This window comes from Oncorhynchus kisutch, linkage group LG11 (assembly GCF_002021735.2).
Source record: "Oncorhynchus kisutch isolate 150728-3 linkage group LG11, Okis_V2, whole genome shotgun sequence".
Taxonomy (NCBI): Eukaryota; Metazoa; Chordata; class Actinopteri; order Salmoniformes; family Salmonidae; genus Oncorhynchus; species Oncorhynchus kisutch.
Window position 1 is genome coordinate 71917173 of NC_034184.2, and position 13878 is coordinate 71931050.

At 43.0% G+C, this 13878-nt stretch overlaps 1 protein-coding gene across 3 annotated transcripts in view; it reads left to right on the forward strand.

Annotated features, from left to right (window-relative positions):
• The window catches only part of LOC109899298 (polypeptide N-acetylgalactosaminyltransferase 11), a 52537-nt gene that overhangs the window by 23162 nt on the left and 15497 nt on the right, over nt 1–13878 (forward strand). For all 3 annotated transcript variants that reach the window (XM_020494391.2, XM_031836274.1, XM_020494392.2), the window contains exons 7-10: nt 1319–1436; nt 8744–8896; nt 10506–10724; nt 12604–12708. In XM_020494391.2, coding sequence (XP_020349980.1) covers nt 1319–1436; nt 8744–8896; nt 10506–10724; nt 12604–12708 — 595 coding nt within the window. The remainder of the gene's footprint in view (nt 1–1318; nt 1437–8743; nt 8897–10505; nt 10725–12603; nt 12709–13878) is intronic.

Consider the following 13878-nt stretch of genomic DNA (forward strand, 5'->3'; position numbering starts at 1 on the left):
CCCTAAATTGTATTATGAAAGCATAACTGTACTATTGGATTTTATAACTTAGCTGATCATGTTGGCAATAGAACAGGATTTCAAATGATGCTCACCTGACCCAGATTGCGATTTATAATGGACCTTTTGGATTGCTTAAACAACATTAATTGTGTGCTAGTGAGGAGGCAGGGTTGTTTTCAAAACAACTACAAGTATGCTTGCTCTAGTTCCTCAACAGCACAGCTAGGAGAGACAAAAAAAACACCTTATAGTTAAACTCTTGAGTCATCAAAGTGCATTGAAATGACTTAGGAACTGTGCACACTTTGGAGAGACGTTTTGGCCACTTGGAGACACCAATTAGTCATCTCACTCAAACCCTTGTCATTTCTTTGTCTTATGTTGCACCTACCCTACATTACCATGCATATTCTTGTTACTGAATGTATCCAGAATATATTCAACAAATGTGTCAAAGTACAGTAAATGTAAAATGCACATAAAGTCAGTGTGCTGTTTGGATTCAGTCTGTCAGGGGAACTGTTGTCTGAACTTTGGTCTAATCATTTCCCTTTATATTGCTACCAATGTTATGCATATGTTTTCATAATTCTGCATCCATATAGGCCAATTCCATAGAGTATAAAGGGTTAATGCTCAAATTGATTGGGAATAGCTCAGATCCCCTCCCCCCTCCCCCCATTTGTTTTGATTTCAGCGTGCATGAACCTGATCAATAAAGCCCATGTGATATAGAGTTGTGTTCCCATCCCCTTGTTATGGAGTCATGTGAAAGCTAATTAGTGGTCATAGTAGGGCGCCTGAGTGCTTTCAATCCATTACTATGGTGTCTGCCGGCTTTAGACTTAAGGTCTTCTCGGACACCCCTTTAGTGTAAAAAAAAAACAAAACACAATCTCTTTCAATTTCTCTCCGTTTCGCTCAAATGCTTGCGTTCTGGGCTTTCCATAAGAACATAAGCCTACGGTCACACAGAGATGCATGAAAACGTATTAAATCGGATACGCATTCATCATGGTCCGTCATCGTCAAATTCAAGTCAATTATTTTCTGAAGTGTTGGATACGCCCAAAGGCCGGAGTTGTGTTATTTGTTTTGACAGACAGACCTCTGGCGATCTGTCAAACGGATGGCTCCATTGGGAAAAAAATATTCTCAGTCAGTAATTCTCTCTGGTCACAGCCTAACTAGCCTGACTAGAAGACAGAGGCATTGTTTTCTCACATATTAGTGGTTGCGCTGCAGGTACTACCTTAAAGGATACTGATGTAGCGACAATGCCGACTCACACTCTGTCTTACTCCCCCTCCCCCAGGTCCCCCACCATGGCCGGTGGTCTGTTTGCCATGGACAGGAAGTACTTTAACGAGCTGGGCCAATACGACAGCGGCATGGACATCTGGGGCGGCGAGAACCTCGAGATCTCCTTCCGGGTAAATAAAAGGGTCACACATACTCACTGCCTTTTCACACGACACAGTCCGTCTCCGTAGTGTGTACACTCTGTCACATAACATACACAACATGTCTGCTTCATGTTATTCTTAGGCAGGGTACAGATGCTCCCAAAGTGACACCCACCCTTTCAATTGAACATATTTTTCCCGTTTTAGGAGGGGTGCCAAATCAACTAGGTGGGGAGCACACATGCACCTGGTCAAATGAGCTGTGACACGTCAACCACTCGTCATAAGCTCAAGACACTTGGTTTATTTACCCATGTTTTGGCTCAGTTAGTCTAAGGCTTTGCCCTGGCAAAGTCAAGCTTTTCTTCCCCTTAGAAGAAAAATACAGAATTAAATCAAATGTTTTAACTGACAGCCAAAAGCAAGTTTATTACGCTTTGTTCCATTTGAGTTGGATCACCGCAGGCTGGCAACTATATATTGGCTTGGCTACATGAATCTCTACAACAAAAATTCCTTTCTTGCCTCAGAGTTTTTAGTTACTTTTACCACATCAGAGTTGGACATTTCTCTTCCAGTCCTGTTTGAATATTCTTGGCAAGACTACTGTAATATTTGTGTTGTGGAGAAATGACCAGGCAGGAGACGGGAGTACAGTTAGTTTTCGTTTAGTCAAAACCCCTCGTGCTCTACAGTTAGCGGCATTCCAGTGCGCATGTGCATTTCCTATTAGGTGTAGTAACGTAACACTGCCGTAATGCATTACTGCTTAGTAACAGCACAGTAACTAATATAAACAGATGTAGATCCCAGATACTACACTCCTCCCCCATAGTGTTTAACTCTCAGAGAACAAGGTAAATATGTTAGGTAACTACTAATGCAATATCTGAACAATGCATTCTTAAACATTTTTCAACTACTGGGTTGAAGCAGACTTTTCAGAGCCCAGCACAAATCCAGGGGATTATTCTGCCCCGAAGATGGAGTTTGTGTCCTAATAACTAACCCAGGTAATGTCCTTTTTCTTTCCTTTTATCTAGGACATATTAAAGTGTTTGTTTTACTGTCCGTTACCTCCTTAACCAGCTCAACTCACAGGTCAAGCTTTTGAGGTGCCCTTCGCTGTCGAATAGGATATCTCCGCTCCTCCTGGGCTTCCTGTGGTGGGCCAGGTTCGGGTGGAAGGTCAGGCTCTGTCTCTCCCGTACGTCCACAGTCAGGAGAATAGTCCTGGGGGTCGTTATTGTTCTTGTTCTCTCGGCATGTCTCTGCTGGGGCGTTGGACCGTAGCAGATGATCCACATGAACGTTGACCTGGCGATGACCAATTTGGACTTGGTAAGTCAAAGGTCCTCTGCGTTGCAAGATCACACCTGAGTTCCACAGGCGCTTGGGGTGTCTGAAATCACGTACCATCACCCTCTCTTCCTCTTTGAATTCTCTGACAGTCTTTGAGTGTCTGTCATGAGCTTTCTTCTGCTGTAGCTGGTGCTTTGCCACAGTGCTTGACAAGTCTGGTTTCAACAATGTCAGGCGGGTACGTGGTTGGCGTTTCAGAAACAGTTCAGCTGGTGTACATTCCGTTACTGTGTGTGGGGTGTTACGGTAAGTGAACAGGAACCGGGGAAGCCTTTGGTGGATGGGCACAGACTGAACCTCGAGTCTAGTCCAGGCCTTCTTAAAGGTTTGCACGGCTCTCTCCACTGCTCCGTTTGATGCCGGATGGTAAGGTGGTGACAGGATGTGCCTTACTCCGTTGTTCTTGAGAAACATTTCAAAATCGTTTGACTTGAACGGGGGGGCATTGTCCGATACGAGCTCCTTGACTAGTCCAAAGGATGCAAACAGGTGTCTGAGAAGATTGATGGTCTTCTCAGCTATGGTCAGTTGAGTAGGGAACACTTCCATCCACTTGGAATGGACATCGACGACAACAAGGAAATGTTGCTTGTCAATTTCGGCGTAATCCACATGGATGCGTTCCCAAGGTGTAGCAGCCCAGGACCATGGATGAAGAGGTGCAGCAGCAGGCTTGTTGCGAACAGCTTCACAAGGTGAGCAGTGGCCTACATGCTGTTGAATGTCCTGATCCAGTCCAGGCCACCACAGATAACTGCGAGTGAGTGCTTTCATTCGAGTGATCCCTGGATGTCCCTCATGCAGGTCAGATAGCAGTCTCCTCTGGAATGTGTGAGGTACCACCACCCTTGATCCCCACAGAACACACCCTTGATCAGTGGACAACTGGTCTTTCTTGTCGATGAATGGACGAAGGTTATCGTCATTTACGAAGGTTGGCCAACCGCCTAATGTTAAGTCCAAGACTTTGGAAAGCACTGGGTCTTTCCTTGTTTCCTCTGCTATGTCAGAAGCAGATATGGGCAGTTCATCAATGAGAGAGATCTGGAAGACTGCTCTATCATCTTCACTGTCGGAGTCACTATTGCATGGTAGTCTTGATAGTGCATCGGCATTTGCGTGATCACTGGATCGTCTGTACTCAATCTCGTAGTTGTAGGCTAACAATATCAGAGCCCAACGTTGCATTCGAAGTGCAGCAAGGGTTGGTATAGCTGATTTTGGTCCAAGGATGGCCAACAGAGGCTTGTGATCTGTCAGCAGTTGGAACTTCCTTCCGTAGAGGTATTTGTGAAACTTCTTCACTCCGAATATTATGCTCAGGGCTTCCTTCTCAATTTGAGCATAATTTTTCTCACTTGGTGACAGAGTCCGTGATGCAAATGCAATAGGGTGTTCTTCACCTGACGGTAGAACATGTGAGATGACGGCTCCTACTCCGTATGGAGATGCATCACACGCGAGTCTCAGCTTCATCTCTGTTATAGTGGGCAAGCCACTTGCTCTTTAGCAGACGCTGTTTGCAAGTCTTGAATGCTTCTTCGCATTGTGGGGACCAATTCCACTTTGTATCGGCCTGCAGCAGTTGGTGAAGCGGATGCAACAATGTGGACAAGTTTGCCACAAACTTTCCGTAATAGTTCAGGAGCCCCAAAAATGACCTCAGCTCTGAGATATTTGTGGGTGCTGGAGCGTTTACGATTGCTTCCACCTTGCTGTTGGTTGGGTGCAGGCCTTGTGCATCAATCTTGTATCTGAGATACTCCACTGAGTCCTGGAGGAACTCACACTTGCTGCATTTCATTCTCACTCCATATTTCTCCAGTCTTGACATCACTTTGTCCAGCACTACAAGGTGCTCTCCAATGGTTGGTGCTGACACGAGGATGTCGTCCATGAAGCACACAACATGGTCTATACCGTCCAAGATCTGATCCATTGTTTGTTGGAATATCGCTGGAGCTGTCAAGATTCCATAGGCCTAGCGATTGAATCTGAATAGCCCCTTGTGTGTATTGATGGTCAGATACTGTTCTGACTCCAGATCCAGCTTCAGTTGCTGATAAGCGAATGCCAGGTCCAGCTTACTGGAAACCTTCCCACCAGCTAGAGTGGCAAACAGATCTTCAGCATTTGGTAGTGGATATTCCTCTGGTAGTATGCAGCGATTTACTGTGACCTTGTAGTCACCGCACATTCTGACGGTCTTGTCTTTCTTTGGGACTACAACAATCGGAGCGGCCCAGTCGCTCCTCGCTACTTTCGTGATTATGTTATTCTTCTGTAGGCGGTCCAGTTCCTTCTCTACTGCTTCCTTAAGAGCATAGGGAACTGGACGTGGTTTGTGAAAGATAGGCTTGGTTCCTTCTTGCACTCTGACTTTTGCTGTGAAGTCTTGTATTTCACCGTAGTCATCTTTGAAAAGTTATTTGTGCTTCTCCAGCATGTTAGTGAGTGTAACCTGACTCACTGGTTTGTCATTTCTCAGACTGAAGATTTCTCCCCAGTTCAACTTGATCTTTTGTAGCCAGTTTCTGCCTAGCAAGGCTGATTTTTCTCCTTTAACAATGACAAGCGGTAGCGTCCACTCCTTTCCCTCATACCGGACTGGTACCTGGATCTGCCATAACACAGGAATAGTGTCACCAGTGTATGAAGAAAGGCGGATGGACGCGTGCTGAAGAGGACACTCTTTCAGTGTTTCTTTGTAGAGTATCTCTGGAACCAGAGATACAGACGCTCCGGTGTCCAGCTGCATTTTAACCTGTTTTCCCATGTTGAGATAGATTCCATCTTTTTGAGCTGTGTACACTGTGAACAGTTCCACTACTGTTTCAGTTGTACCTTCCTCTTCTTGTGCTGCGTCTGACACTTTGTGCGTTCTTGCTGTGGGTTTTGAAAAAAGTGTGACCTTTGAGCTTTTTCCACCACGTGCATCACTGACCTTGTGAACACCTTTCTGACGTTCTGCATGTCCCGATAGCTCAATAGTATCCCTGTGGGCAAGCTTGAGTCCAAGTGCTATATCACAGGCTTTCTTAAAGGTCAGGTCCTTCTGTGATATGCTTCACCTGTGAGACCACATACAAACTTGTCTCGGAGAGCATCATCAAGAAATCGTGCAAACTCACATGTACTTGCCAGCCTTTTCAAAGCAAGGATGTAGTCAGCCACGGTTTCCCCTTGACTCTGGTGACGTTGGTAAAATCTGAAACGTTCTGCAATGAGAATTGGCCTAGGCTTGAAATACCTTGAAAGAGTTTCAGTCAGTTCTGCATAGTTCAACTCCACTGCTTTCATTGGTTCAATGAGACCTTTCAGCAATCCATACTCAGTTGGACCCAAAACACTGAGAAATACGTCTGCTTTCTTTCCATCTTTGATTTCATTTGCAGCCAGCCAACGCTCAAAACGCTCCAAATAGGAATCAAAATCCTCTTTTGTAACCTCAAACTCTGGTACTCAACCAATGGTTGCCATTTTCACAGTTAATTGTTCAGTTTCCTTATTCTTTAATTTTCTGAATATTCATCTACTTCTTCACTTCAGAAGTTTCTGCAATTACTTCATTCACTGCACTCATTTGTATTAATGTACACACCGTGTTACGTTCCTTCTTCCTTTTCTTTCTTCTTGCCAATATATATTTAACCACCAGAGGGCAGTGTCGCTATTCTGGACTCCAATAGTCTTGCTACTTGGCAGCTCCTGAATACTGTACTAGCAGTGCTAGCAGTGGTTAGCCTTCTCTACTGGCGAAAGAAAATAAATATAACTGACGAATTATATCATTATTTTGAGTTTCATTACTCACGAAACATTCTTCCCTTCAAGCAATGTCCGTTTATGTAGTTTAATCACCTCGTCGCCACTAATATTTGTGTTGTGGAGAAATGACCAGGCAGGAGACGGGAGTACAGTTAGTTTTCGTTTAGTCAAAACCCCTCGTGCTCTACAGTTCGCGGCATTCCAGTGCGCATGTGCATTTCCTATTAGGTGTAGTAACGTAACACTGCCGTAATGCATTACTGCTTAGTAACATCACAGTAACTAATATAAACAGATGTAGATCCCAGATACTACAACTACCTTCTCATGTCTTGCTATGTTACCCTATTTGAAAAGAGAGTACAGTATATTTTTCTTCACTAAGGAAACGTTATGTACAGTGCATTTGGAAAGCATTCAAACCTTGACTTTTTCCACATTTTGTTACGTTACAGCCTTAATCTAAAATGTATTAAACATTTGTATTTTATTTGATCTACACTGAATACCCTATAATGACAAAGCAAAAACAAGTTTTTTTAGACATTTTGTGTTGTCTTGGCTGTGTGCTTAGGGTCGTTGTCCTGTTGGAAGGTGAACCATCGCAAGGTCCTGAGCGCTCTGGAGCAGGTTTTCATCAAGGATCTCTCTGTACTTTGCTCCGTTCATCTTTACCTCGATCCTGACTAGTCTCCCGGTCCCTGCAGCTGAAAAACATCCCCACAGCATGATGCTGCCACCACCATGCTTCACCGTAGGGATGGTGCCAAGTTTCCTCCAGATGGGACACTTGGCCTTCAGGCCATAGAGTTCAATCTTGATTTCATCAGACCAGAGAATCTTGTTTCTTTAGGTGCTTTTTGGCAAACTCCAAGCGGGCTGTCGTGTGCCTTTTTACTGAGGAGTGGCTTCCGTCTGGCCACTCTACTAGAAAAGCCTGATTGGTGGAGTGCTGCAGAGATGGTTGTCCTTCTGGTAGGTTCTCACATATCCAGAGGAACTCTGACCAAGGCCCTTCTCCCCATGATTGCACAGTTTGGCCAAGCGGCCAGCTCTTGGAAAAGTCTTGGTGGTTCCAAACTTCTTGCACTTAAGAATGATGGAGGTCACTGTGTTCTTGGGGCCCTTCAATGCTGAATAAATGTTTTGGTACCCTTCCCCAGATCTGTGCCTCGACACAATCCTGTCTCGGAGTTCAACAGACAATTTCCTTCGACCTCATGACTTGGTTTTTTCTCTGACATGCACCGTCAACTGTGGGACTTAAATATAGACAGGTGTGCCTTTCCAATCTTGTCAAATCAATAGAATTTACCACAGGTGGACTCTATTCAAGTTGTAGAAACATTTCAAGGATAATCAATCGAAACGGGATGCACCTGAGCTGAATTTCGAGTTTCATAGCAAAGGGTCTGAATACTTATGTAATAAAAATATTTATTTCTAATTTGCAAAAATAAAATCTAGACCTGTTTTCACTTTGTCATTATGGGGTAAATGCTGGAGTATAGAGACAAATTAAGTTTTAGCTTAACTGTCCAAATAGATTGAGGGAAGAAAATATGTAATCAGTTTTAGAATAAGGCTGTAACGTAACAAAATGTGGAAAAAGGGAAAGGGCATGAATACTTTCCGAAAGCTCGGTATGTGAAACATTGTCAGATTACATGAACCATATGGCTCTGTACTATGGGAAATGGAGCTGATGTTTGGTCAGACGTTATACACTCCCCTACATATTTATTTGGACAGTTAAGCTAAAGTGCTGAATATTTGCTCTATACTCCAAAATTTTTGATTTGAGATAAACTGAGGCGATCGTACAGAACTACACTATTTATTTAAAGGTATTTTCATACATATCTGTTCTATCATTTAGAAATGAAAGTAGTTTATGTATACCCCCCCACCATTTGAAGGTGTTATAAGTATTTGGACAAAACAAACTGCAAATGCGTTCAACAAGTTTGTAGAGTCATCTTCATAGTGGTCTACTTGGCCATAGTCTGCTCCTGCATGGATTAAGTAAAAGGGGTTTGAGTGTTTCTATATAGAAGCTCAGTCATGAATGTGTGTGTGGTCTACAGTAGGAAGTTATTCATATAATGTAGCTTAGATTAAGTGCGCTGGCGCTCAAACAAAGAATTCAAATATTTTCTGAACTGCTGAATGTGTGTTAACACAATGCATTTGTCTTTTCTCAGATCTGGATGTGTGGGGGCCAGCTCCTGATCATTCCCTGTTCGCGGGTTGGTCATATATTTCGTAAACGGCGGCCCTACGGGTCACCCGGAGGTCAGGACACCATGGCCCACAACTCCCTGCGCCTGGCCCACGTATGGATGGATGAATACAAGGTACATGTACAGAGTAATAGTACAGGCTGGGCGGTATAGCGTATTTTACTCTATTCTGGTATTTGATGCATGGTTTGTTTAATGTGCTATGCCGCTACGCAGGGTCGTCTTTCTCCTTCCACACACACCAATCCCAGAGTGCTCTACCACGAGTCACAACCATTTCACTTGCCATTCACTCACAGTGAGTGTCTGCATGGTCAATGCTGCAGATACAACAAGATGGTGACAACGATAATGATTTCCACTTTGCTCCTTAATATAAATCCACAAGCGTTCTATAAAAATCTAATCCATGTTTATTGATGAAGTACACAGTTTTGCAGATGTTATTGCTGGTGCAGTGAAATGCTTATGATTCTAGCTCCAACACACACAATCCAAAAAACAAACAAGAAATATCATTAAAAACTTCAACTAGCCTACCTGGATAAATAAAATAACACTTAATGTGTTACCATGCACTGCTCATAAACAATATTTACAAAGTGTATTATTCAAAAACCTAAAATACTGTGAAAAATATTGTGATATGATATTTTGGCCATATCACCCAGCCCTAGTACACACGATTGAAATTCAGTCCTAAGTCACCCATTCCATGCTGGTGGCCTGTAATAGGTAATAGCCAAGACTGAAAACCACTGATCTGAAGAAATCCCTTTCCACACCTTATTTTTCCCAGAGGCTTCTATTATAGCCTCTAAGCCATCTATGGTCATAAGCAAAGGATTTCTTCTAATTACTCTCAGCTCCATGTCTTGATCAGCACAGTGATGTTTGTTCCTTTCCAAGCTACAAAGGAGAGCTATAATTGCTTTCCACGGACTGAAAATTGCCGATCTAATTGGAAAGTAAGCTAATACCGTTGTGGTCTCCCTTTCACACACCTCATCGTCTCACAACGATTGAGTCTGAATTTGCTTTCTCATTTCCCCTCAGTGTGTGGACGGTTATTGTTACCAAACTAAGCAGTGTGCACAGAGGCCTTGAACATTATTAGTTAATAGTTAATCATCATTACTTAGACATCTTGGTTCCTTAGGGGCACATGAGGCATCCACGAGAGTGCCGCTGTTTCCGGGAAGATTATGGATGCTGCCGTGTAGTCTCTCTTCTGTGCTCTTTCCCCAACTTCCATTTGTTTCTTTCCACTTTGAAATGATATACAGTACATTTGAACTAAGAGTGTGATTCATAAATTGCCACCCCCCACTGAATTCTTAGTACAGCAGAGTAGTGTTGAAATCTTCCAGAGGGTTAAGATGAGGTTAGGGTTCTGGCTTCTCAATCACCACACCAATCTGGGACTGGGACAGGCTTTTTTTCTACGTAAACAGCTGGCCCAAATCAGGATATATCAAACAGATTCTCAATCAAGGTAAACATATTGGTTTTATGATTGCTTATCCCAATTTGAATCTTACCTCTGAAAGAATTATTGAGTCTTGCACTACTATTAGCTAGTGGTTTATTCAGCTTTTCTGATCATGTTTGTTTACAAACTAACTTTAGTAAACCATGTGCTTTTACAGACAACTGAGATGCAGCTATATTAATTGTGGAATAGCAATCAACCTCACCTATTTTTTTTGTCTTGTCCAATCAGGAGCAGTACTTCAACCTTCGGCCGGAACTCCGGGAACGCGCCTACGGTGACATCAGCGAGCGGCAGGCGGTGCGCCAACGGCTGCAGTGCCACTCTTTCAAGTGGTACCTGGACACCATCTACCCCGAGATGCAGGTGGCCTCAACCCACAACAAGCCTCAGCAGCCTGTGTTCGTCAACAAAGGTCTCCGCAGGCCCAAAGTGCTGGAAAGAGGCCGGGTAAGATAGGCCAGCTGGCTCTAAACCGCTGTAGACTCGCTCTCTCCACTAACCCACTAAAGTAAAGTTGAACTTGTGCTTTATAGCCAATGGTCGCATCAACCATAAGAGTTGGCCATACAGCACACTCTGATCTGAGACCAGGCTAGAGCTATGCTACTGTCCACCATAGAAATAGTCATTTAACTTCTATTGTACGCTACATCATGCCTCAAAATAACACTGTTCAAACTTAAGCACTTCACTTGCAATTTAGTGTAACAAAAGGAGGCCAATTGGTCTTCTTCTAGCAATACATCACTCTCCACCCCCAGATTTTGTCTTAAGTAGCTGTGAACTGACAATTTTCTGCCATTACTTTTACACGGTTTGTTTTTCACCAATAGAGCCATGTGTTGTTGCGGTCAACCCTTGCCAAAGAGGCCAAACAATTACACCTGAAATGAAAAAGAATAGAATGTATGTTCTCAATCTCTTAGATTTAAGCTGTAACTCTGTATATCTTTCACACGCAAATAGCCCTATAGTTGTACATTAAATAAAGTTGCTTGTTAACTGTGAGTGATGCACCTTCAATGTGTATAAACAGCAGCTGCTTCCTGATGGAAAAGAGGGCATCAGAAGTTGTAAACGTTAACAATATCCCATGTATGATAAGGTCAGAAAGCATTTAAGAATGCAACGCAGAAATACCTGAACATTCTTCAAAAACTGAGGGAAAGCAAAAATAATCAATACAACATTACAACATACTGCACCTTAAGTTTTTCTTATTGAATGAAATGGAATAAATGCCATATCCAGTCAGCAGGGGGCAATGTGGTGTTGCACAAGTCATTTAAGGAGTCCCCAGGTTACAGACACACACCACTTAGAAGCTCAGAACTCAGGAATAGATAAGTTATCCTGCTTCAAGAAGACTAATAGGAAACGAGTTATGTACTGCAAGTCAAACAACCAACAGCTCTGCTACGTCAGTCTCCCAGAGAGAACGTTCATATTCTAGTTAGTCTGGAAGGAAAGATCATGCATTCGTAGGTGAATTCTTAAAATGCTTGGTTTCTGAAGATATAAAGTTATGGAAATAGGCAAACTTAGCAATGAGGCAGTTGGTGCAATGTGTTGAGATAATCCCCACATTTTTTCAAGTGACTTACTGGAGCAATTGGCTTTAAGTGCCTTCCTCAAGGGCACATCAACAGATTTTTCACCTAGTTGGTTCTGGGATATTAACCAGCAACCTTTCGGTTATTAGTTCAATGCTCTTAACCACTAGGTAACCTGCCGCCCTAGTGGCTGGGTGTTGGTATATTGTGCATTTCAGTGCCATATTCTGGACGTAACTTCACATATTCACTTGGCATGTTCTTTGCAGTAGCACTGCACAGATAATCAGATCTTACATTGCCTGAAGCTGTGTGTAACGTTTCCGGAATCACATTAATAAAACTCAGATGTGGAGTCAGGCTGCAATAAAAAAATGTTTTATCCAGAGCGACTTAGTCCTAGTGGGTGGGTGTTGTTTTGGGGCGGCAGAGAGCCTGGTGGTTAGAGCGTTGGGCCAGTAACCGAAAGGTTTCTAGATTGAATCCCCGAGCTGACAAGGTAAAAATCTGTCGTTTCTACCCCTGAACAAGGCAGTTAACCCGCTGTTCCTAGGCAGTCATTGTAAATAAGATTTTGTTCTTAACGGACTTGCCTAGTTAAATAAAGGTTAAAAAATAAATACACTATTGAGTGCATACATTTTCATACTGATCCCCTGTGGGAATCAAACCCATAACCCTGGTGTTGCATGTGCCATGCTCTACCAACTGAGCCACATGGGACATGAGCTGGAATACAACTGCTAACCTCTTCCTTCTCCTTTTCTCTTCAGCTGCGGAACCTGCAGGCTGACAAGTGTCTGGTGGCTCAAGGGAGGCCAAGCCAGAAGGGGGGTGCCGTGGTGCTGAGGGCCTGTGACACACACAACCTAGAACAGGTAAAGTAATGGCGTGTTCAAAACAACTGGGAACTCTGAAAAATTGTTTTGAATGGTCGTCCAACTCGAGTCTCTTTCTAGAGCTCTGCCATGAATTCACCTCATATTTTTCAGAGTTCCCAGTTGTCTTGAATGCACCATAGTACTCGACTCTGCTTCGCGTCTCCATGACACTGGGACTCATGACAATACAAGTCATTAGTAATGATGTGGGCCTATGACATTCTACAGTGATGATAGAACCATAACACAAGCCTGGCCTGTAAGGGTTAGAACGTGAAATTAGTTCCATTTCATCCTCGTATCCCTAATCTATGCTTTAATTTCCTTATTTCAACTGTTTCTGGACATAATTACTTTTGTAAGAGTGTACCTTGGCCACATGGTTAAAGTATAGTATCTCAAGCTGGATGTACATGAACTGTACCAGTACCTCCTTCTCACTCCAGGATCTCATGGTCAGAGATTAGTTTTGTGCACACTTACTGGAAGAGTCATCCATCTTTTCTGCATTCAACTGAAAATGACTGTTCCATTAGGTCCTCCACTTTCCAGTGTGTGTAAAAATGGTGCAGAGTGAGTCACTCCCTGTGTGTGTCGGGTAGAAGTTCAGCAGAGGCTGAAGCTACTGCAGTTCTGCACTGTGACACGCATTCTCCCCCTCTTGCTCTCCCTCATACGGACCACTCTCGCTTTCTGTATTCTCTCTTTCCATTTGAACCCCTCCCCCTCTGCGGCACTGAGTCTTCGGGTACACGATGAGGTCAACAACTTCCAATGTGAACGGGGGTTTGTGAAATTGTCTGCTGACAAGTGAGGTGTGAAATGTTGACATCCAAAATGAAGTATTATATATTGGGAAGTAGTTTTGTTTTTCATAAATATTGGGAGTATTTGAAATTCTGCCATTTTTCTATTCTGATTTTAAGTCAAGATCTACATTTATATTAAATTCTCATAAGGTTATGGTGTTTCTGTAATAGATTACTTTACATTCCTCACTCGGGTCTGTACCACATTTGACCGTCTTGACTCATTCCACATTTTGTTGTATTACAGCCCTAATTCAAAATGAATTAAATATTTATTTTTCTCACCCATCTAAAGTAAATCAAATATTATTTGTCACATACACATGTTTAGCAGATGTTTTTGCGGGTGCAGCGTAAT